The sequence below is a fragment of the Tauraco erythrolophus genome, chromosome 4 (genome assembly GCF_009769465.1).
Source record: "Tauraco erythrolophus isolate bTauEry1 chromosome 4, bTauEry1.pri, whole genome shotgun sequence".
NCBI lineage: Eukaryota > Metazoa > Chordata > Aves > Musophagiformes > Musophagidae > Tauraco > Tauraco erythrolophus.
In genome coordinates, this window is record NC_141468.1 from 66644454 (window position 1) to 66670504 (window position 26051).

Consider the following 26051-nt stretch of genomic DNA (forward strand, 5'->3'; position numbering starts at 1 on the left):
AACTTGGAAGTTGTCATTCTTCTGAGGTTGTTTGATGTAGTTTTATTCAGTTGATGAAAGCGTGCTATGTGGCCTCAAGCCATCTCTCTTGATATCTCTACCTTGCGTTTTGGCTTGTAAGTACCTTCAGAGATTGTTGTTGCTGTTGGTAGCACAGGTTACTTTGAACGTGGCAGCAGATACTGCAACACGAACTTCTGAGCTGAGAGGACTCAGGAAGCTGCCAGCCCTTGCCTTAACCAAAGAGAACTGTAAAAATTATTGCCTTTAATTATATCCTGAGATGATTTTCTGGCTGTGTCAGAAGACAAATTTGCACCAGAGCTCTGCATTGATTCGGCCCTTCTAAGCTATGTTCTTGGTTCTAGTGCAAGCACTTTAGTCTTTGCCAGGAGCTTTAAAAAGTCTGACACACGCTTGGACAGCACTAACCCATCGCTGCTTAAACTTCCATTTAGGGGCGGTCCTGGTATCAGCCATGTAGCTGCCCATCCCAAGAAACTGATGTGAAATAGTACGTGATTTCACATCTGTACTAATTTCCTCACCAGACAAACCTGGAGACATCCCTGGGGTTTCACAGCAGGCAGAATGAGATACACTAATGTCCCAACCTTCTTCCTGGGGTGAGAAAAGTTGTCTTCCACTTTGCTCTCTAATTATAAGAATTGTTTCCAGTAGCGATTTCCGTCTTACTATGTAGACTCGCTAGGAGTAGTGAAGCTTCCAAGGCACCAGTAATGGCTTAAATCGGTGCTGGGATGAAAGGACTTTTTTTTTTTAATCCAACCCTGTCTTGCTTTTGGAGTGATTTTAATCAAAACCCTTCTGTAGTTTGTGTGATGGGCCAATGGCAGCTGAAGAGTATGCTCAAGCATATTGTTTTTCAAGGGAGTGTGAAGGGATCCAAGCTCCTGTAAAACTCAGCAAGGGAGAAGATGGTTATTACCTTGCCTCAGAGCAGCAAGGGAGCAGTGTGGGGCACACCAGACAGCTGTCCTAGGCAAGTACATATGCTGCTGCTACGGAGACATCTTAGTAGCAACAGAAGGGTTTGTATTGCTGCTCCCAAATGCAAGCTCTGCGACTGGCAGCTCGCTTCTTCTAAGGACCAGAACTGAATGGTGGGTTTGTTGTTGTTTTGTTTGTTTTTCTCCAGCAGATGGAAATTGGGAAGGAGAGAGAGGAAAGAAGTATTATATGGAGGAGGGTTTTTGAGTGCAGTCTATGTGTACCAAAGTGTATCACTTAGGTAGTTCCTGTTAAGCTATGAACTGGAACTCAAACTCTGTAATGCTAAAATACGGGCTGGGTTATGTGCAAAGAAACCCTGGGAAGGCTGGTAAACTGCTAGCTTACCAGGTGGAAGTCTACCCCCATTTCACAAGTCCTTGAAAAATAGGGAAACACATGTAGAAAATATTTTTGGAAAATCTTGCCCAAGAAGCACAAAAAATAAAGCAGAACAAATCACTGATTTATAGTCTGGCGAATTAATATTTCTAATATTATTAATGCTTCCTCCAGCAAGGTTCCTTGCTAGTATATGCAGAGAGCAGGGCTTAATTCAGCTATGTGTAAACTGAAGGAGAGATCTTCAATGCTAGCCTCTAAGCCTGCTGTGGAGAAAGCTCCATGTCCTTCAGGCATCCTCTTCTTGATCTGTTTACTTTTTTAAATCTTCATTTCATCTTGGTTTAGTACTAGCCTAGCAGTTGCATTTCAGTTTGTGTATTTAAGCAACAGTAAGCACCGTAACCTTCTGAAGTGCCTGAGCAAGCAGCAATCCAGTTTCCAACCAACTAGTTTCTACACCTCTTTTCACTAGGAAAAGTCAAATGTAAATTTAATATTCTCATGTGTTCGAAGTCCAAACTACTCCTGGTAGGGGTTTGTAGCGTAGCAGTTAAGTTGATTGTTTTTTGTTTTTTAGTATCCAAAACTTAAACTGCCAGCAAACTTTGTTCTCTTCCAGATATACCAGAGAGGGTATTTGCAGCAAATACTGATCTTCCAGGAGACATTGTGTTCATCTTTGGTTACACTCTTTCACTAGTCAAGAATTAGAGGATCTCACCAGAGTATTAACCTTTATACGGTCCATTGGGTTTACTGCCTTAATTAGAGATTACTGTATGAAGTTGTTTTGCTTACCCTTGGAATGGAGGCTTCTGCAGGCTGATGCTCCCTTAACTGCCCACTACTGCCTGGTTACAGGGCTCTTGCTGTTCTCCTCCAGCACACACAGAGCTACTTGCAGAGTAAATCCTTCCTTGGCAGAAAGCCGAGCAGCAGAGGATCATGGAGAACAGGCTTGTGGTTGTGCTTTGAGCTGCACTGTTCCCTTTCCTTTAACAGGTGTAACAGGCTCCTTACTACTCTTTCACGAAACAAAGTCTTAAATTCCTACCCCCTGTGCAGCTGAAACAGGAGTGTGACCTCCTTTGGTTGGTTCTGTTCGACTTTTTCCACAAGCCCTTTGGACAGTTATACTGAATGGCTTCCAGAGGGTCATTTTTTAAGCTGTCCTCGTGTGAATGAAGAGCAAGCTGCAGCAGTTGCTAAGCAGGTGGTTCTTCAGAGTGTGTGTTAGTAGACAGCATTATTCATGAGGTAATATGTGAAGAAAGCTATAAACTTTAAAAAAACTCCCTTTTTATGACAGCATGTTAATCTAGACTAAGATAGCAACCGCTAGATTGAAAAACAAGCACAGAGCGTTACTTCTGCAGTTGTGCCTTTCCCCATCAGAGAGCGAGCGGATGGGAGCGGGCAGCTGTTACAATGCAAGTAGCATTAATTTCTACAGAAGCTTTATCAATGCTTTTTGTTCCGCCAGCATCATCTGCAAACCCAGTGTGCCTCCTGACAGCACCACTGATGCACTTGCAGAAAGTGCAGCTTATTGTAATGCTGCCTGCAGTGCTATTCTGCAAGGTACTGCTGTCCCACGGTTTTAGAAGCTGCACATCCAGCTTGATGATGAGCTTATTGGTGAAATTCTTTTATCTACTTGGAACAAGTATTTGAATCCTCACTGTTGCACAGTGCTTGCATTGGTATCACACCCATGCCACCTGAGATGGAAGCACCACCTATCCATGTAACAGGGTAGCAAAACAACTGGAAGTATTTTAAAATGGAACAAACTCTGACACCTCCCAGAACCTGACTGGCTTAAAAGCAAACGTAACTGCAACCCGCTGATGTGGAAGGCACATGGCACTGCCTCTATGCAGTCAAGCTTTTCTCCATACGTAGGGGAGAGGCTCTTCATAAAAAAGGCTGAGGTTCTTATCTAATCATTCCAGTTAATGTTTAAGTATAGTTGGAAAGGAGATGAAGAAAGTGATTTTCAAGCCCTGAACAGAGAGAGTGCGAGCTCTAGCCTGGAGCCTTCTTTCAGAAAGGAGATGCATGCCTGTGCTTTTAGACAGGGAACTGAAACTTCCCTTAGCTCTGTGAGTGCTCCGACCACAGCACTGTTTAGAGGTGCCCCTTCACAGCCGCAGGCTGTCAACAGGCAGGTTTTTCTGTATCTCTGTTCCCAGAGCACCACATCCAGCTCCAGGCAGGGGGGGCTTTAGGACTCATTGCTCAGTGTCTCAACTCTTGTTTCAAGCACCTCTCAAGCAAGTGTATTAACAACTAGAGCTACAACAGGCAATGCTGGGATATCTTAGTCCTTTGAGAGTAGTTTTAGACAAGCAAAGGGGCCCTTTTACTTAAGAGTACTTCAACTTTTAATAGAAACTTGCAGCTTGAGAGAGGTAGGACTTTTAAAAGTCTTCTAAAGCACTTTTTGTAGTGCTGTTCTAAAAAATCAACCTTAATTCAGCTGCCTGCACAGGTTCTGCCTGTGCAATCACATCAAGCTGTTGCCAAACAGGTGTTTATTGGCTTGACTGTGAGTGACAAATAGATACCCATGGATAACAGCAGCACATAGGTGCAGAGATTTAACATATTTGCAATTCCACATTTCCTTGTTACAGCTGTGTCCATGAACATCACTGCTTATTACATTTTTCACCAAGTCTCTGTACTCTTGCTTACCCTGAAGGGAGGCTCACAACTACAGTTTAACAATGCCTCTCTAACGCTAGCATTAGATTAAAACTGGCTTTGTAGCAACTTGATCCCTATAGTGCAGTCCTGTATTATGTCTCAATCCTAAGGGACTACATCTGGATTCCCTCTTGTTTTAAGCTGCTTCAGCTTAAAACAATTCCATCTACACAAGTTTTGTTCCAAACATGAGACACCTTGTACCTCACTGTACTCTCCATACATAAATATTTTGTACTTGCTGTAGCAGGAAAGAGTTACTTTGTATTTCATTAAATAAACCAGGCATCCCCTCAGCAAGATGACAATACACCTCGGGCTACAATCAGGAATGAGCTGTGCTATCTGGAGTTGAACTAAAGCAGCAGTTTGTAAGAAGTGCTCTTTGCTTGTAAGATCCCACTCAGACCAACTACAGTGAGCAGCAGACACTCATTTTGCATTTACCACGAGATGCAAAATTTTATATCAAACCACATGTATATATTCTTGCATAGAGAGTAAAATCACAGCACAACAAGTGACAGCATGTATCTTTTCCTAAAGATTTTTTTTTGTTCTGAAATCAAGATTTTGCTGGTGGAAGTTTATGGAGTCTTTAAACCTTTCTCATCTTGACACTACTCTCATTGGCCTCTTCAGTTTCTGAACCTTAGGTATTTGCTTAAAGAAAATGTAGCACAGCCTATGTGGTCACCCTCCATATTTTTACATTAAAAGTTTGCCTTAATTCTACTGAATTTATTCTTGTTCTGACAGAGGAAAAACATAGTAACCTACACCATACTTTACTGATCTCAAAGGCCCTACTCTTTCCAGTCATTCCAGTTTGGGGCAGAGGGGGGTGGACTCAGAGTGCAATAGGCAACTTAGGAACAGGCCTACCACCAGCAAGATTCAAACTGGAAGCGACGCACAGCAGTACTGCTTGATGAGAAATACTCACAGAACAAGAACCACAGCACACTTCAAAGCAAGAGATCAACAGACAATACTTATCATGATGCGCTTGACTACATCAGTCACCTTGCAGCTAGACAGAACAGTTTCCAGCAAGGAAATAACTTATTTGCATATTCTCAGCTTCCCCTGTAATGCATGCAGAGGAAAGGTTCAGGGCAGCAGCATCCCCCATTGTGCCACCCACACACAAAGTAAAGCATGCCATTTCTGACACCTTATGAAGAAAGGCTGATGCATGTGCTCTGGCTGGTAAGTTTATTACCTTTCTGCGTCTTACCAGAACACATCTTTGTTAAAATTATGTTTGAATGCAGCTTTCCTATAGGACATTAACAACTTACAGTAACTATGTAGAGGAAGAAACGCTAGTTCTACTTCAAAGCCTTTCATTTTTTCCTGTTTCTCCCTATCTGAATTTTAAATGTCACTTGTACAAGGTAAGTTCAAATCCTTTTCTCCCTCTGCTCCTTCCTTCTGAACAAACAAAAAACAACAACCAAACCAAAGAATTTAGACTGTTCAATTAAACTTTTCTCAGTCATATCCCTCAGCATCTGAATACGTTTCTAGTAGTTTACTTCCAACTTTATGTTCTTCTGCAAAAGAATGCTTCTTTCTGAACACACACAGGCTTAAAGAAGCATGTGGATTCTCAGGAAACGGCCTGTGGCAATGCTTGGACTTGCTGTCCAAATAGCATTACAACAGGAAACTATCAACAGAACATGTACGGCAATTTGTTCAGGACAAATAAAATTAATACCCTAGTGCAGAACTTCTGAGAAAGCAAGGCACGTCTGTTCCCACTAATGGCCCATATATTCCTTCAACAGTTCCATTGGCTCAGCTGTCTTTTCAAAATGTGTTCTTTATGTTACAGGCTCTTTATTGGAAAGGTTATAACCAAGTTAAAATTCCATGTTCAGTGTAAAACGATTCTGCAGGAGTTAAGAATAAATGACATAAATGCCTTTGTGTTTACAGAAACACACACAAACAAATAATCAAGCAAGCTGAAACACAGAAGCTTCAAACTTGAAAGAACAGACAGACTTCTTGTTTAGGTTTTTTGTTTTGTTTTTTTTTTTTTTATTTGGGAAAAGTGCTTCTTACAAAAGGCAGCTGCAAAACAATGTTATAGACCTCAGAACAATTTCTCATTCCATTTAAAAGTGAAAGGAGAGGCAGTCTAGGGGACAAGAGCAGCAGGAGAACAGATCACGGGGCATCCACGAGTCAATAAAAAACAGCAATAATGTAATGCAAGGTTAAAATTCCTGTGCTGGGGCTTTGGTGGCAAAGTAACTTCTGAATGCAAATTACAGCCAGAAACTGCACAACTGCCTTTGTAAGCAGTAACTCACATAAGCTTGAGCAGCTTTACCAGGCAACCTGCCCAACTCAGATGCCAAGAGGCACGTGTACCTTGAACCAGCTGAGAGGCACAGCGATTTCCTAGCGAAGCTCACAGCTTAAGTGGTTACACCAAGTTCTAAAACTTACAGAGCAATGAAGCTAAAGGGGCCTCTCTGGTGTTCCTCTGACCCCACCTTGGCTAACCGGACTTCTGCTCCTGGACAACCCTAAATCCTACATGTGAAAGAGAGCTGGTGTGTTAGGGAGCGCTGTCTATTAAGTTAAGCAATAGTTAAGATCACTGCCACAGACTAGGCTCAGACCACTAAACCAGTTTCATGTCCAATTGGAGGCTAGACTTCATGCACCAAGAGGGGATGAAAGATGGTTTTGTTACTTTTAACTTACAGAGTCTCCCCATCCTTGAGGTCCAACTCTACACTTATCTGTATATACACATAGAGAGTTCTCCTTTCACAAAGACATTTTCCTTTCATGCTAAACACAGTAAAAACCCAGAACGTTCACACCTGGTTCTGGTTACACAGTAGTAATAGTAATGTGCAAGTAAACAAGAGACCAAAGTCACAAATGAAGACGTGTACATGAGGGGGCTGGAACGGAGCTGACGCCAGAAAGAGTATTAGTATCTGGCCTGCAGTCAGAAATATTGGTACAAAGACAGAAAAAAGGCCATCAGCCAATTTACATCCCCACTGCATGGCCACTGCTCATTTTTGTATCTGGGCTCTTCAAAATGAGTGTGGAAGTCCTGTAAACACTTTAACCCTGGAACTGGGTGAACTCTGTTGGGTACACAGATGAAGCAACAAACCTAAGCTAACTGTTTGACAGTTAATTCATTTTTACAAAAACTAACATTTTAAAGATTTATTTCTTGTTATTTGTTTGAACAGAGGAAAAACAACACTCCTAGGGTGGGAAGGGATAGGAAGAGACAGACCCTGGGTAAAAGTTATTACAACAGCACCTGGAATTGATCGGCCTGCCTAGGAGAAACACAGGCACTGCCACAACACCACAGGTAATAGCTACTGCCTGAAGCCAAGACGACAGTCCACACTCCACTGACAGGTGCTATAGATCCAAGTCATAGTAATCTTCCAGCTCATCATGAAACAAGTCCCACTCATCCTCAGAATCCGTTAGCTCATCGTCACCTCCTGCTGCCAACAGCATAAGCAACATCTCACCAAGCTCAAAGGTCACCACCTCGTCCTCGTCGGTCTCGAACGGATCACCGTTCTCTCGCTCCTCGATGAACTCCCAGAACCGATTCCTCCGTTGGGCCTGCAAGTGGAACACAAGTATTTCCCCAGGTGACCAAGCAATACAAGGTAGGAGTCTTTCCAGAGGCTGACAAGGTTCAGCCCCTGGCATACTTTCTGACGTGCAAGAAACCATTATTTTCTCGTTCAGAGAGATACGGACCTCTGGTAGAATTTACCCTTGCACACCTCTACTAATGCTGCCCAACATTCCTACTTCAGTATGTTGGTGTACTAGGAAAGTTTTTAAAATTCACTCTCTCCATCTGGGCCTCCAGCATTCACAAACTTTAGACTATTGTTTCCTTCAGTTTGTCATTAGAGAAGTTTATCAGAAGTGGGGGGGGCGGGGGGGAAACAGTCAACATTTTTCCCTGTCCTCTTCTCAAGGCAGCTGATTTAACACACACCTCTCTTGCACTGTCTCGGTATAGAAAGGACAAAAAGCAGCAGCACTGACCCGGTATCTACTTGATGTTCCCACTTTGGGTCTCTGTGGCTCCTCTCGGCGGCCATCAGGATATGCATGTTTGTAAAAACAGTTCCCTCCAAACGGACAGCTCCCACGGCCTTCGTCAAAGTACCTGCATGGCTTGTTGCTGGAAAGGAAAATATCGCAACCCTTACTCACAGCAGACCCCAACCGGACTTCAGAAGTGCATTTACCTGTAGTCCAAAAGGATCTCAGGCACCGTTTGGAGCTGAAGGTGTTTTGTCAGTATAACCCCTACACGCAGAAATAACGCGTTACACAGTGTGTGTGGGTCGATGCATGCATACGGACACTGGTGGCTCGCAGTGCACAAGCTCCTACTACCTCATAGCTACACCACCAGCGTTTTGTGTCCAGAAGGGAAAGACTGAGGTCAAAGAACACAGGAATAACTTGGCGACTGCGGCTGCATGCATCTCTGGGCAGATAGGTAAGGACGCACTTCACACATGGTGGTGGAAAGGTGGTGTGACAGGGCTTTACATAAACACCCTTCTTCTCCAGGTGTGTCTTTGTCTCTGCAGTCTCAATCTGACAAAAGGCTGCAGTGCTCATACCTCATTGCCTCCTTGTATTTCTGAATGAGTTTCTGCTTCTCTTCCTTCTCTTCCACCCAGTACTCACTTGGAATGACAAAGTTAGATGTGATCCGACATTCTGGGCAGGACCTGGGGAATGAACAGACTGTGCTGCAAAATTCCACATTACAGGGCGCTCTCTCCCCTATATAACAAGTCATGGCATATATCCATCTTTAAAGATGTACTGTACCCGCACACTTGCTGTATGAGCTTTTCAATCTAGATTCTCTTACACATGAAGATAACCTAAACTCTCTTCTTCAAGAGCTCAATGGCAAAGGCAGCTGGTCAGCTTGTCTCAGAAGAGCTTGAAAAAACACTTCACACAGACTCCTTTTTCTTTAGAATTAAATAAATTTATTTTGGTTTGATTTCTGTATTTATTTGATTAGAACTTTGTTTTTTTTTTTTAGAACAGCCTTTAAATAGGGAAATGTTTTGTCAACTGATTAATGAACTAGGGCGGTAATGCGTCAAGCAGCATACATTCTGAACTGGTTAATCTGTTTTCAGATTCCTGGCTGGGTGTCCAAGACATAAACAGTAACCATTGGACAACACACTACTAAATAAGTGACAGTTATTTTCTACCGTTAAATGAGTTTCGCAAACTTAAACCATATTAACCAAATCAGAGTGTAAATGTTATCCCTAACAATTATGTCACTTCCCAGCTAAAGTTAGTATGCATTAAATGCAGTCTCTGTGCAGTCTGCATCTGGAAGTCTGTTGCAAGTTGTCACAAGTTACTAAGTTCTTCCATAGTAACAACGCACAATCGAAACGGGAAAGTGCCTCACTTTATAATCTTGCTCTCAAATTGTTTAGCACTCCTCCACTTGCGGATGCACTTGAGACAGTAAGTGTGGCTGCAGTTGGAGAGGATCCCAAAGCGGCGCTCACTAGGATTAGCTTTCTCATACACCACCTCCATGCATATCCCGCACACCATGTCTTTACTACGCTGGACGGCAAATGAAAGCTCCATGTCCTTCTCGTGAGCTTCAATGCAAGACTGAAAAGGAGAGACAAAGAAAACGACTACAGAGACAACTGGTCATCTGGTGAACTCTTCAGCAGGTTTTTAAGCTCAATTTTACCCTGCTGTTTTGCATAACGAATGGAGTATAATTAAGCTGAAAAATCTTTATCCTAAAAAAAAAAAATTTGCTCAGGTAACAGGGAACAATCAATTCAGAGTTCAAATTCCTTTCTTCAGACACTGCTTTTACAAATGAGAAAGGCAATCTAAAAGACCATCCAGTTTTACTAGGCAAAGAACAAAGATTTAGTATCTTTAAGCAGACTGCTCTCCCAGCACAGATAAGGAAACGCAGCTGCTTTTGAATATGGCCCTGACAGGAAATAGTCCCGTTTACAACAGGAATTTCATTCACTGCCTGACCTGCATGCATGCACCTTCAAATGAAAGGGAATTAGAGACAAGTGATTGCGGGGAGCTAGGAAGCAATAACTTAAAGCTGTTTAACGCGAGACAGTTGTTTGCTTACCTTTATGTGCTGGGATCTCTGTGCAGCATCAATTGGGTGCAAGACCTGCAGTCCACACATATCACACACATCCCCATGGATATACACGCAGTTTTCTCCATAACGACATTCTCCTACTGCAGCGTAGGGGCACAGCTCCTTCTTTATCTCCACGTCTGCTTGCTGTTTTTCATATTCTTCCTCAATGACCATTTCCTGCAAGGGTGCTTCAGCACAGGAAGGAGCAGCTGGGAACAAAATTAAGGACAGTAAGCAATACATTCAGATTTAGAGCACTTGGAGTGAGAATACATTGTTTTAACACCAAGTACTCTTTGGGTAACCCTGCTCAAGTTATCCAAAGAGAATAATAAAAACAACCAAAGTTCATTTCAGTTCAAGTTTCACATATCTTCAACCTGAACTAACAGTTATTTTCCCGCTCAAGGAAGCATGACTAATTTCTTCATCCTTCAACTCAGACAAGACTGAAGCAATCAAGGTTTCAGTGGTCAGACTCAGATCCATTTACAGGCCAAGTCCACACTAGAAAAATCTCACTAGTCCTCAGCAGCTTAACTACATTTTTGTACAGACTCTGGTTCAGCAACAATTAAATAAGGTTACAAATCTCTCAATGCTTTGAGAATCAATTCCACATCAGCTAAAGTTAGCAGGCTTTTTCCCAGAAATTACATAGCTGAAGCAATAAAGGTGTATCCAGCATAATAAAACACTAGTATGGAAACACCACACCAGCAGTTCCTTACGTGCAGGTTAATTAGCATGTTGTTGTTCAGAACAAACAACAGACGCTCACTTCTAGACTCCTCTGCATCTGTATGAATGACACAAAAGCTGTGTCCACACCTCTCAAACTAACTCTATCCCAAGATGTTTGCCAAAAACCCTATCCTAAACAGATATCCAGTCTATCAGTCAGACACGTCAACCTTGCTTTAAGAAACTGAAATTCAGGGTATTTTCATTGCATTCTAAGCTAGCCATGAGTTTTGCAAAATCCTGACTAAGTAAATTCCCTTACTTAATTCCAGATTGAACTGAAATCTGTATCATTTCTCTTTCCCATTTAGACAGCTTCTGCTTAACACTTCTCCCTGTACCTCTTGAACATATGCTTGTCTGCGTCACCACAAGCCAAACAGCCTTTTGAGATCGTAAGTAGGATGACAAACTAAGTTACAAAACAAAAGCACTCAGTTTGAAACAGAAGATATAACAAATACAGGAGAACAATGAAGCATTACTATATTCAGAACAAGCACCGGGAAAAACAGCAACTGGACTTTGTTTACATAACCAGGAGCCTTTACAAGAACAAAAGTCATCTAATCTATAAGAAAGTCTAACTTTTATAAGCTGTTCAAGCACTAGATTTGAAGAAGTAAGCAAAAACTATCAAAGGTGTACTTGGATGAGTAAGAGTAAAGGACAGACTCCTCCTCAAAAAGAATCAGAGGCTGCATGCTCACACAGTTTATATCCTCATGGTGCAAAGAGACACAATAAGCACGCATCAGTGTCAGCTTTTGGACAAATAAAGCAAAAGCAGATCCCCAAGAGCTCACAGTATTGGGGAATAAACAAATATTGAAGATTGGCACAAGAAAATATTAGCTCTCAAAAAATTCCACCCTGCTTCTTGAATCACCTCTGACTTTCGAGGTCGCTGGCACTGATCTTGGATCAGTCTGTCTGCTCAAAACATACTTTTCAAAAGCAACTGAAAAACCGAGTAACAAGTCAACCACCAACCTGCTCATTTTTCAGTAAGAGATACCCAAACAAAAAAATCCTCATGACCTCTTCTTCCCCACGAGTTCTAGTGGACTGACACCGAGAAAAGTTAACACTTAACCACATACTGGGCTCTACCTACTCTTCTGAGGAGGTGAACATAATATGAAAATCTGTACTTATTAACTGAAATCTCCTCCCCACAGTTTGAAATCCATTGTCTCCACTTCCAAAAGAAGTAACAAAAAAAATACTATCACAACTACCAGTCAGTTTCTATTCTATCGACTGTCATTTTTGCCAGTGCTTTTTCTAGTTAATGTTGTTACAGATTTTTTTACCTAGTTGATCCATGTGAATTCTGACATCTTGTCTGACACTTACTGAGGAAGGAGACTTTAGCAGATTGTAGTATGGATGGGCAGAAGCCTACTAAACAGACAAATGCAGCTGAGTTTCAAAAGAACTGAGTTATATGGTACTTCTTTCAATGGGACTGGCCAGATGATCTTTGCTTAAGGCAATTCTATATCCCTGGAAAATGGATACTTTGAAGGGAGAGGCACATTTGAAGCTTCTCTTCACAGAAAAATGTTCCAGAGTCACCTGCACTCCTCTCAAGGATATCTTTTATCAAAACTTTATTCAGTAAGGGTTTCATTCATTAAAAAAGATAAGAAAACAAAACCAAACACTTATTACTTGAGGTTCTTTGAGAATAAAGGCTTTGAAGTCTTACCTCTCCAGAGACTGACTTAGAAACCCATTTATTTACTATGCTGGTCCACAGGAGAGAGCAGAGCGTCACATCTTGGCACAAAAAAAGTCTAGAGTTGTTACTTAAAGCAAACAAACCACCACCAACAACTACTTAAGTCAACAAGCACAGTACAGCTACTAAATCCCAGCCCAGTCCACAATACTATCCTCGCACAAAAAAGTACAACCAGTTCTTAGTCACTAGACATCTAGACAAGACACAGATCTATGAACGTCAGTCTTCAATAATGGCTCTGGGTACTTCTACAGTATGAGAGGGTGGGAGAGGGAAAAACATGCTAAAAGTGACATTAGTTTTCCAGTTCCAGTCTTCTGTGCTGTCCTGGAACTTCCCCTCAGCAAGAGCTGTGTTTCTACAAAACAAAAATTAAATCAGTATTTCCACTTCTGAATATCTCAGCTTCCATAACCTAAAGCCCTGCATGCGTATCTCCTGTACCTACTGCACTGTATCTGCTACAGTTTTGCCTCCTCTTTGAAAGCAAAATTAGGGAAACTCACAAGACTATTGCCTCAGTAGTTCTGAATCCAACATCCCTCACAGAGTAACACTACAATTCTGTCTGGTGTTTTCAAGACCACGATTCTCCAGCAGGTGGACCCAATCCCTATCTTCTCACTGCTCATTTCACAGTCAACACGGTTAAATCCATACGAGTGAAAAAGCTAGTTCATTACCTTCGATTCATACACCACCTGATTTCACTCTAGGACACACTTTGTAACATCAAATATGTTCATCTTGTAGCAGCAGGAAATCCAATTCAGAGTGTTTCCGGTATTTCTGCCTTTTTACTCTCTCTCAATTATTCCAGAACATCTAGTAGCAGTAGCAGCAGAATAAATACAGAAGTGTGGTGCATCCGTACTTCAAACAGGTGATTCTCTGAAGAATCATCACTATTTCCTTTGCTAGGCCCTGAGGTCATCTTCAAGGTATCAGGTTTAGTCTCAAATCAGAGAATCATCTGCATTAGCAAAGCGTCGTCGCACAGCAAAAGATAAGCATTGTAGTCCAAGCTACGCATGGTTAAACTGCCAACGCTGAATCTTCAGCATTTGTAAGATAACTGAAAGCACAAAGGCTTCTAGCTACTCTTGAGAAATAGGTTCCATTTTAAAGTCTCCAGTACCCTTATGTTTCTCCAGAATAACCTGTAAGGCTTTAAAGTACACACTGTGGAACACACTGCACACATCTTCCTGATCACTACAGTGAGATTCTTCATTTTTATAGCTTAATAAAGAAAAAGGCTTCAGAAAAGCAAAGTTTTTAAAACGCAGCTTTTAAGAAGTCACCATGAGAATTAGCATCATGTAGCACTGTTCAGAACAGAAACAACTAAGTATGTTTCTACATTAAAATACAACAAAGTTCAAAGGATGCAAAACAGAGAATTTGGAACAAGATTCAGAAAACAGAATGTTATTTAACTTAATCCATGGCAGCCACAAGTTTTCATGAAAAATGAGCCTGAGCTCCTAGAAAAGGAGTTTAATGCTTCAGTAAAACTAAGTGAGTTAAAGGTATAATGAAATGCTCTTACACCTCAGGAATTCAGGAGAAAGCACCATATCTCCTATAAGGAGTAGGTGTATTTAAAAGATCTCTGGCTGTTCAAACTAGCAATGAATTTATTCCAGTGGAAGGCCACACAGCCGTTAAAGGGGCCTGAAGCCCATGAAAAGAGACTGAGGAAACCGGACTTGTTCAGCTTACAAAGCAATCTTATTGTTACCTTCAACTGCTTAATGGAAAAGTACAGCAAAAAACCCCACAGAGCCAGACTCTTCTCAGATGTGCACGGAACAAGAGACAGAAGGCAAGCTGAGGCAAGGAAAAATCCAATTACATGATAGGAAAGAGTTTTTCCTTGTGAAAGAAGTCAGACACTCCAAAGGTTGCCCAGAGGTTATGGCATTTTGAACATCTCTGAGGACAGAGATTCAACTAAACAAAGCCCCTGGCAATTTGATGTAGCTGACCTTGCTTTGAGCAGGAAATGAACCAGATGAAATCTAGAGGCCTCATCCAATCTAAATGATTCTATTTTGATGAAAAGATTAAAAAAGGGACCCTTTGTCTCAAAGAACACAGAAGCCATATCTTTTATGACAGTAAAGTGACATATTAACAAGTAGAAGACAAGTTTTTGTTCCTTTGGAGTATACTCAAGTCACCGATATACCAAACAATTCCATAATCAAACTTCTCAACAACATTAGCAAAATGTTAATGTTGTTCAACCATTCCCTTCCTCTTCACCCTTCTCAAATCAGATCAGAGCAGGCTCCAGTAGCACCCTGTAACATTGAGAAGGTAATTCCTCTTTCAGATCCAAGAATCTGAGTAGTTCTGTGGAGACAAAGAAGTATAATCTGAGCACTGTATGACAAAACTTCAAACTCTTCTGGACATAAGGTGTCCACTTTGGATCCAAACAATTATTTGAGTACTCATGGCCATAAGCCTTCAGTTTTAGAGAGCCAAATATGAGAAATTATGCTAAAGTAAACACACTTGGCCTGCTTTTCACCTAAATTTTAAGTTTTTGTGCTATCTTTCTGCAGGGAAAGCAGATGACAAGTATGTTAATTAAATAGTCTGGTCTCATATGATGAGCCTCTTCAACCTCATTCTCAACATAAGCTATCACAGTATTAGGAAGTCAAGTCTCAGGAAGGTAACTAGGATAAATGATTTTCAGCCTCTGGTCTGAATTGCCACGGGATTCGTGAAAGCAAGCACTAGGCTTCAATTGATTCCACAGGAATCTGCAGCTCCACTGGAAAACCTTTAAAAGATTTTAAAAAAACCCAACCCAACAACCCCCAAAACAAAAAAACACAACCCCAAAAGGCAGCAGATTATCTTTCCAGAGTAGTGATATTAATTGCACCAACAGTATATTCTTCCCCCATCACGTATGCAAACTAAACTTCAAAGGAGATTCCCCAAATCAGACCATAACAAGAGGAAGCCAGTTACGCAGACCTTCTTTAAGTATACCTGGTTTCAGAACATCAGGACACAGCAGGAGTAACTGATGTGGAACGGTCTGACTATTCACATCAGAAAATTCAAGCCTAACTTCAGGACAGACCACTTGAAGTGGTTAATAAATAAGAACAGCTGTACTCAACAAAATCGAAAGCATTAAAATAAATGCACTACATAAAAATTTTTGAGCCATGACAGATTTACTGTTATCCCATGATCAGCTTACCACGTCCACAGTACGGCTGCCCAGGGACAAACTCTACAGCATTCGCCCAGTCTTCAGCACCTACTCCTGCAGCTGCCAGATCTAAATTTTCATCTTCTATCTCAGCAATAATTTCTTCAACTGTTTCAGGGAGTGATGCAAAGTCTGAGGATACTGAGGGATAAATTTTTTCATCTGGATTCATATCGGTCAGCACATCAGTCAGTTCCTCCTCTTTCAGTGGCTTGGTATGTTCATATCTAAAAAGTTAAAACATATCATGTCAACTCTTCACAAAAAAACACCTCAACAAAAAAAGCCTAAAGGATTCGAAATACATTGATTAAGATTAAACACGCTGTTCTGAAGAAGGACCTAAAAATGGCTTGGAAGAGAAAGCCACTGATGACCCTTTTATAGAGACCTGCTTCCGCTTGTATCATCTGTCAGCAATGCTTAAGGAAACAGAAGGCAGTCCATGACTTCGGAGAAAATGGAGCAGTATTAGTAACAGTGAAGTCAACACACTTGTTCCTTTTCGATTCACATATCTTTGTGAAAGATCTTTTTCAGCTATGACAGCCATTAAAACTAAGTACTGAAATAAACTGAGCTTGGAACGAGATCTTCAAATCATCATATGACAAAATGTTAAACTAAGATTTTAAAAAATAACGAAGCATACATATTCAATCAACATTACCATGAGTAAAAAAAAAATATTACTACTAATAAGGCTTTTAGTGGGAGCAAAAATGGTTTTGGACTGTTAAAATATTTATAAAATATTGTTTATTACATCTTTTTTTAAATTCTGATTTTTGTGTATGTTTTATAATGTACATAATGCATTAGTACAGTAGACGATATATGTAATCTATAAATAATACAAAATGTAATCTATAAATAATACAAAATGTTATAAGATGTAATCTATAAATAAATATAATCTATAAATAAATATATATATATTGGAGGGGTGCTCAAATTTTTCATTGATGGGGTGCATAATCAAGAGTTTGGAGACCACAGATGTACATGATCAAGAAAGCAACACTAGCAGACAGAAGGCCTGCAGCCTTATTAAGAGGCTTTTTTATCTTATACATAGTAACCACCCATTAAACATGAAAGTAAAGCTAACCATGAACTCCCATAGAAGTCATGATGCATGTATTTAATCATGCATTAGAGCTGCAAGGAGACAGACCATTAAAACTCGTGATACATTTTAACAAATGGAACTTCAGATGACACAAACAACCCCAAGCCTTTGTAGAGCTTTGCTACACTAGGAAAGCATCCATTTCCTTTCTTCACACTTTTTTTTCTTTTCAATAATTTCAGAGGTAACAGGTTAAGCCATACTATGTTTTCATAACGTAAGGCCATTTTGTGCAGGCAACATTTTAGAACCTCCATGACTACACTCCAGTTACTTTTCCAAAATAGCAGTTCAAGTGTCAGAGTAGCAATTCCTGAAGACACAATGGGAAAATAAAAAGATACTTACCTGTTCAGATTTTTATGATCACTTACCAAGTGTAACTCAGTTCTACCAGTTCAGCTAGTCTGAATATAGTCTCAGAGTTCAATTAATTCATCTACTCACGTTATTAATGAGCAAACAAAAAAACCCACACCCTGACAACTACTACTTTAACAAAAACCAGTCCTCTTCTTGCCTTGCCTTTGCTTATTTATTTCCATAGGAAAGCAAACACTATAGAATTTATCAAAAGAAGGTAGTTTGTGGAAAGAAGCTATTTTTATAAATTTCTGCAGTTGCAATGAAAGGAGAAAACACTTTAAGATATATTGCCTTTCTGTGAGCTCTCTACTCAAGGACTCAAGAGTGAAATTCTCTCCTACAGGATTGTCAATGGCATTTCTTTACCTGCAACGATCTCCATAAGCACAGCACCCTCGCTGATAATACCTGCACACCATGGCAGACTGACTAGTGGAGAGGTCGTGGGAGTAGCGACAGTTGTCTCCTTCCTTGCAGACTCCATGCATGAAGTATCTGTAAGGCAGAAGATCACCATTAATTAAGGAGACACACTGAAGCTGTAAACAAAGTATTTGGATGATGAGTTATTTTATAAATCTAGGTATGCTGAATTCAGAACACCACTAATGACTCATGGGACTACATCCCACTATAAACATACAAATAAGAACATCTGAGAAAAGACGAAGCCTTAGCTATTCCAGTGAACTGCACTGCATGTTTAGGGACTTACACTTACAAAAGCCTGACAAAAACATCCAAGGTAAATCTTATCCTGGGCTATGACAGAGGAAAGAGTCTTGGACAAAGCAGCAGAGAGGGACAAAGTTTTACTTGTAGCTCCTGTGTTCTGACATCGACAAAAATCTTACAGAAGCCCACCAGTGAATCTGAAAATCAAAATCAGTCACACCCTAAACAAGTTTCCTGAGGGCTTAAATCTCTTTTGAATTTGTAAATAATTCAATCAGAAGTAATTTCCTCTCCAAGAATACAACACACATTTGTGATGGATAATTATATCTGACAGAACATACACATCAGTTTTTGCTACAGGAGCCAAGTAATCAGTAGAAGCACCCTGCTTCAATACTGTGCTGCCTGTCTTGAAAGAATTGTATGGTTTCAAAGTTTTTGAGGACAGTTTACTAAGTTTTAGCACATCAAACAACGGAAGTTTAATTGAGCATCCTCAAATTCAGCTATTCAAGAAAACTGAATAGTCATTTTCAATTTGTTTTAAATTGCAACCTAGAAGACACAAGCTTCTTAAAATTTAAGGCACTGTAACTATTCAGACTCAGCATGTTCACATCAAAACCACAACTGAAAACACATGTTTAAATACATCTTTTCTGATCCACATAGAAGTATTAGCCAAGAAAAAAGGAAAAGAAAAAAATCCACCCAATGTAAGAACTGAATAAATCAAAACGTTTACTAACACTTCAGTTTAGAAAGAGAAGCATTAGCCCCCAGATACCAAGCTGCAAACTCTGAACTGACTGGAAACATCAAGACCTGGTAAACAAGAAAATTTGTTAACAGTTTAGGTCTCATACAAAACCCACTTGAGGGAAAACTGAGAAGCAGATTATACCCTTCTAAGCCCATCTTGCTGCTGAAAGGGGCAGTCCTGCCCTCCTCCTGTTGCACACCTCCACTGCTTTGTGCTGGTACTACCACAGTTAAGCAGCCAGCAGAGCCAGGTCCTCCAACCAGCTGACCATGCAGCCACACAGCAGAACAGCCAGCACAAGAGACAGAAGGATCATCTTTCAGGAGCCCAAACTAAGCTTAGCATAGCTCTTCACAAAACATCACATTCAGGTGGACGTTCCTCAACTCAGAAGGTGTCAAGTTGCTGAACTGCATGAACTTCTGCATTGGTACTTAGCCTGCTATATTTTTAAGAAGTCAGATAAATCAAGGTGAACAGAGAAATGACAAATGAGCTACATTTGTAATCTAGTACTAGGGATATATTAAAAACTGAGGTGAGTCTTGAGAGGCCTGACAACCCTCCATGCACAAAACCAGTAGTGTTTTCAAGGTGCTATGAAAAACAACAAAAAAATATCTAAAGTAGTTTTATAAACCACCAGGTGCCACTTGCCATCAGGCTGTAATTCACACTCAGAACAATCACCAATCTGTACGCTGCAGCCACATAGTAACCAGATAAGAAACATGGTCCTACATAAAAATAAGTGGTATAAGACTAAGATGAAGCTCTGCAGGTTATTCTCCCTGGAGAGATGAGTACCCTCATCAGGTTTGCCAGGTGGCTGCACTAACAGCTATGCCAGCACACACCAGGAATAGAGTGTTGCAAAAAAACAAGAAAACCTTCATGCTCCGTAAGCGGCACTCTCCACTGTGAGCAAGAAAAAAACAAACCACCACCAAAAAACACAACATCCACCTACACAACACCACAACCCACTCACACAAACCAATCCACCTCGAAGCCAAAAAAACCCAACAACCCACGAGCTCGTGGAACCAGAACGTAACTGGAATTTCTGGCTTGCTTTTAAGAAACAGAAGTCACATCAACAGGGTAAAAAATAATCTACGTTGTTAAAGGTTTGTTCTTTACCAACTGTTTTCTCCACCCTTCGCTTATTTCTACAGAGCATTTCTTCCCCCATGTGTTGGGGCACAGAGTTTCACAGCCGCCCGCTGACTCAGGCGACGCATGGTTTCAGATGTACCCTGACGTGCCTTTTGCTGCCCTCACGGTTATTTTTAATCCGGATCAGATCACTGCCCAGCCCCACTGCTACTTAAGCCAACAAAGTGTTGAGACACGGCTACAGCTGACTGAAGTGACTGAGAGAGAGGCACCAGCCTGAAGTGAGGATTTCTGTTAGAAAGTATTGGTCAGCATAACTTATCCGAAAGACATAAGCCTCAAAATTAGGCTCTCCCACTGCTTGTTAGAGAGGAAACAGAGCTCCAAGTCTCCTTCCTTCTTTCTCAGCTTATGTTAGAAAATCCTCTGCAAACACAGGTTCTGCATAATTCTGAAAGCTGTCATAATCTGTTACATCAAAATGGTAGGCTGGAAAGGGAAAAAAGCCAAACCTGAAACACTCACAAGCTCAATTTAATTCACACACCACTTTTAAAGGCCTGCAATCCTACGCAGCAAACTCAGCATCATCTGAACAAGAATGCTGGAGTGGGAGGAGAGAAAAATGTATTTCTCTAAGGATTACACCAGGTTCCTCCTCCACTCCTGCCAAGAGGTAAGATTTTTTTACTTTAAGGTCATGAAGGATTTTACATTTTACATACCAAATTGCAGTGTTTAGCTAAAATATGGTCTAGTCACATCAAAAAATTCACAGAATGCATTATTTTTGGTGAAAGGTAACAAAACTTCTGTGGCAGAGCATCTTTACACACATGAAGTATTAAATTTAACTGTAACTTCACACAACAGCAATACTAGCCTCTTGTTTCTGGTTACAGGAAAAAAGGATCCTTAAAACGGAAATAAATTAGTTACCTGCTTCACTCAGTAACACATAGAAGGATATCTGAAATTTGCATTCTGTCAAGTACTCAGAGAATACATAAAATCTCATCTGAAAGAGCAAAACTAGGTCAAGACAAGCATATAACTGGATTTTCTCTGAGTGCCTGTGATGCTATCATCCAAAAAGCACTTATTCTGGCAGCAGTGCTCTCTATCTTTCCTATTCAGATATACTAGTATAATTTGGTGAGTCTTCATGGGGAACCAGACCAGAGAAGTCATCAGGGTCCAAACCCAGATCATCTCCCCAGTTCAGTTCATTGCACGACCGTACGAAGCATGAGTGATATCAACCCACGGAACAACCACCCAGAAGTAGTAATTGTCTGCACTGGCATTTTATCGCTGAAAAACATTTCAACTCATGTCTAGTTATGGATTCCTTGATCAAAATAGCATATCCTGATTTTCACAGGGTACTTAAAAAAAGGTCGTGGAAATCAGGCTCTGCACATCCAGAAGGCTCAAGTTGTAGTCAAGATCCGGTCAGCATTTTTTGGAAACGTACAGAGAAAACACTTGTCCAAGGCCATAAAGCTAACCATGTCTCCAACTCCCTGGAACTCCAATCACTGTAGAGAGGTCAGGTGTTACAAGTGTTACAATTAATTTACTAGAATACTTTTCAAGTTTATCTGGGTTTCAACGACCTTGACTTCCATGATGCTTTAAATGTAATAATCTACTGAAGATTTTGTTTTCCACTGCTAGAATATTACTTCTATTGCTTGCCATAAGCTAGAAAAAAAGAATTTGCAACACCTTTATCAAAAAGACAATGCAGTGTTAAACACATGTAACTGCAGCCTAAAATCCTGAACACATACCAGCTTCTTTCACATGCTTCCTTACGTATATTAAGTCTCTACCTCTGTAATCCTATTAGTGAAATCAACGCGCAATACTGCTTTTCACAGCTTCTGAAGCTTACAATGGGTTTGCTTATTCTGCTGTGGTTTGTTCTTTACTTGAGGTCCACTTAATGTTGCTTTCAGGTAACCCCATTTTGTTTATTAAACTACTGGTTTTGCTGAATTAGAAGGTCACACCCAGCAACAGGCCTCCTTCAAAAATTGCCATGACTGGCAGACAGGGAACTTCAGGGAACAGCCAACCGCATTCATTAGCTTCTTCAGGTGCCATACAGAGACTGGGAATTCCCAGGGAAGAAGGTAGTGGGGCTGAGGCCAGGCGTGCTGTGCTAGCACAGCATGTGGGCGTTCAGCCATGTGAGCGGCTGATGAAATTCTACATGAGTTAGCAACCTTAAGAGGAAAAGAAAAAAAAAGAGTAGGTATTAATAGCATTTATCTCCTCGTCTCTTCTCCTCCACAACCTTCTTCAGCAAGAAGCTAGTGGGGGGATCCAGAACAGGGCAGCTAAGAAAGGAGTAATACAAGCAGGCTATTAAGGTTTGCGCTCCACATCTTATCACTAGTGTTGCACTGAATTAAGGAGGCATACTTTACGGATGCAGACTCTTCACATTAAAAGACAGATAAATACCTTATCTAGGTATTTAGAAAGAACAGCAAAGATACAAACATGTAAGACAGCTCTCAAAACACACCAATTAATTCTTAAGAGTTTTATTTATGTTCAGTTATTAAACAAACAAGTGAAACGTAATCTATTTAGGTCAGCTTGGAGCTAACAGCGTCAAGTCTTTGGGAAAAAAACAGGCTATACCATTGCTCAATAAAACCACATATCCATCTGAAATTGGAAGGACAGAGAAGCTTCGTAAGGACCACCATTGTTTTTCTTATTTCAAACATATCAGTGACAAAAGGATCAGAATAGTATATAAAAAGTAGTTATGAAATATGGTTTTACTCCCCTGAAGTTTATTCCAGATTAAAATATTATAAATTATTACACACCACAAAAGCCTTGAAAACTGTTAAATCATAGAAGCAATGTAAGAAAATTATTTTTCAACATCTCTCAAGGAACATGATTAATTCCTACATTTCACCCCGAGACTTCTAAACTTTAGCTGCAAGAAAAGCAGAAGGATAACGTCTGCAAACTAGGTATCTAGGATACACTAAAGTCCTTCATCTTAGCCATTGTGTCTCTCTCTGAGATATCAATCGTTCATCCTAAGGATATCACAGGGGCATAATAAAACTCATTGGCCAACCAATTTATCATATCAGGTATTCAAAAGGAGCAGCAAGAAGTTATTCCACCAATTCTAAAACTTCCAGTTCTGATAAAACAGCAGTATTACTTCATCAGCCAGGAAGTGCAAAGTACTTATACTGAAGAGACTACTATCTCCCAGAAGTTTTTCAGGCAGCATTTACTGTCATCCATATGATGATTCAAGTAAATAAAGCCTATACACAAATAGAATTGTGCAGTGATACTCAAAACATAAACTGCTCAACCTACTATATTAAAAACCTGCATTTTGAAATTCAATCCCTTCATCTCACAGTTAAATCCTCAAGCTCTTTTATGAAGCTAAATCAAGACTTAATAGTAAGAAATATATTTTCTTGAATATGAATGCATCCTATTGAAACCAAACTTAGAAAAACAAAATTCTTATCACACATTCCCAGAAGGTTAAGTCGAAATTGTTAATTTCACCTTCAAGTCCGAGGAAAGCTAGTCTGTGTACAACTTGAATGGCCTATCAGAAATAAACAAGTAAAGGAGCAAGCAAGCAATGGGGTAACTGGAAGGATTAATCAAAAAGAACAAAGAACAGGTCGGTTCGTTACGTCGAAAGCTGAGACCTCACTTCAGTTTACACTCACATGTTACAGATGAGTAGCCTTAACTTGCCACTAGTCCTGAGTGTTTGCAAATAAATATACTCATTAGACAGACTCACTGCACTGCATGACAATGATGAACCTGACTGCTTCTATACTAGGGCAGTCACTCTCTTAAATTGATTAATTGTGTCTGTTACCTGAGAAAAATATACATATGTATGTATCTCTCACCAATCCATTTCACTTAATGGAACCTTTCGATCTTCGGAAATAACAAGGCAATCTACATAGAGGGAGCACTAACCTATACCCCCACATCCCACTTAAAAGCTGAGCTAAGCATCATTCCCGGGCATTTCCTCATCACTGGCCTACGTTTAACCGCTGCGCATCAAATATTAACCCGGCAAAACTCTCTGTATGCAGAAGTACTCAGGGAGAGCCGAGAAACAGTGCTTCTCGAATGGACACGTTAACGGTGCATTAACCAAAATAAACAGTGATCAATAGCTAACAGGAGTGCTTTAAATACTGCAGGGCACACCTAACAGCACAAAAAAAGAGACTCAGCAAGCAAGCTCCCCTGTGAAAGCTAAGCGAGGGCTCTTAATACTGCTATTTGAATCTGCAATTGGCACAAATGGAAAAACATGCAGAAAAAAAAGCAGATCTCACGCTAAGATTTAGAGCCACTTCTTTTTTGCCCAAGGGATGCTTTTTTTTTTTTTTGCTTCCAAGTGACTTGGAATGCATTTGTCCAGAAACATATTCAGGTCAAAAGTAATTTATAATTTTATTTAATAAAAAAAAAAGTAAAAAAAAAATCAGGAGATCTTCCTTGATGCTAATTTATTACCACTTGCTTTCATATAAACTAATATATTCCTATATTCACAGAAACTGTTTTATATTCTTTTCAGTCTACAAATAGGCCAGCAGTTTAAGTTTAAAAATAGTCCACCCGGCAAGCTTTACAACATGCAGTATGATTTGCATAATTCCATACAAAAGATTCCTCGGAAATACACTTTAAAGGAAAACACCCGTGGAAAATGACGCAGCATACAGAATCTTAACGTCACACAAACAGCAGCATTCATTACGTTTTGCAGTCTCCGGTATAATAAATAATTCTTGCTACATCAATGTCGAATTCATTTCCGTTTTTAAGTATTTTTTTTTCAAACGGACAAGAACTTAAGTAATTTCTTATTTCCTGCTTCATCGCATTTTCTGGAAGGCGGTTACAGGACTTCCGTTCTACAGTCTCCTTCACACCGATGACTACGAGCATATTTTCACACAATAAATAGTTGCCCGTGGCATTTCACCAGGAGCCCGCAACACTTCCAATCCCGCTCCCCAACCCCACCGCATGGCAAGGGGACGACAGCCACCCGCCATTTGCGCGGCGGAACCGCAGGGAACACCCTCCCATGAGGCAAGGGCAGAAGAAAGGCCGCAGCCCGCACCGCCCCCGCCCGCGGCTCCGGCTCCAGCGGGCCGGGCCCCGCGCGCGCCCGGCGCCGGCCGGTACTTCCGGCCACGGTCCGCCGCCGCCGCTGCCGCTCCTGCTGCACTACATCCCCCACAAGCCCCGCCGCCGCGGCCCGTTTCCGCCCGGAGCCGCCGCAGGGCGCGGCGCGGCCCGGCCCGGCCTGGCCAGCTGCGCAGTTTGCCGCAGGCCTCTCTCCCTCCCTCCGTCCCTCCCTCCCTCCGGGCGCCGGGCGGGGCGGGGGCGCTGCGGCCGCGCGCTGCGCGTACGTGACCGGGGGGGGAGGGGAGGAGAGGGAAGCGGCGCCGAGAGAAAAGGCCGCGGTGCAAGGCGGGGGGGGGGGGGGGGGGAGGGGGGAGGGTGAAGGGCGACCGCCTCCCCTGCTAAGGACGGCGCGTACCTGCAAGTGACCTGCTTGGTCCAGCCGCCTCCTCCCGGCCCCACGACGGGTGGCGGCACGGCTGCGAAGTCGAAGGCCGCGGCGGCCGCCGCTCCCGCGGCCGCAGCGGCAGATGTTCCCAGGGCCGCGGCCGACGCGGCGCCCGCCGTTGTTCCCAGAGCCACCGCCTCCGCCATTACTGTTTATCCCACACAGCGGCAGCGCCGGAACTTCCGGGAGGACATCCTTCCGGCGGGGCGGCTGAGGCGGGCACCAGCTCTGCCCCGCCCCCGCTGCCGAACGGCGCCTCCGATTGGCCGAGGGGCGGGGCGGGAACGCGCTGGACGGGGCGGGGGGCGCCGCCGGGCGGTGGCGCCGCGGGGCCTCAGCGGTTTAACGGC

The 26051-nt window shown here is 41.7% G+C and overlaps 1 protein-coding gene across 1 annotated transcript; it reads right to left on the minus strand.

Annotated features, from left to right (window-relative positions):
• Positions 1-6109: 6109 nt before the first annotated feature.
• On the minus strand, positions 6110-25847 carry MKRN1 (makorin ring finger protein 1). The gene is made up of 8 exons (XM_086611184.1): positions 25672-25847; positions 17882-18010; positions 16006-16244; positions 10262-10488; positions 9551-9765; positions 8727-8837; positions 8137-8275; positions 6110-7698 (listed from the first exon to the last, which is right to left on the minus strand). Exons 1-8 carry the CDS (start codon positions 25845-25847, stop codon positions 7486-7488), a joined length of 1449 nt encoding a protein of 482 aa, XP_086467310.1. The 3' UTR covers positions 6110-7485.
• Between the last annotated feature and the right edge of the window lie 204 nt (positions 25848-26051).

Bases quoted from the DNA above. Each gene is read 5' to 3' on its own strand.
- MKRN1 (XM_086611184.1), bottom strand. From the start codon at position 25,847: ATGGCGGAGGCGGTGGCTCTGGGAACAACGGCGGGCGCCGCGTCGGCC. The intron at 18,011-25,671 runs GTACGCGCCGTC...TCTGCCTTACAG, and splicing joins ACCAAGCAGGTCACTTGCAG to ATACTTCATGCATGGAGTCT. The intron at 8,838-9,550 runs GTGAGGCACTTT...TTCATTCCCCAG, and splicing joins TTTGAGAGCAAGATTATAAA to GTCCTGCCCAGAATGTCGGA.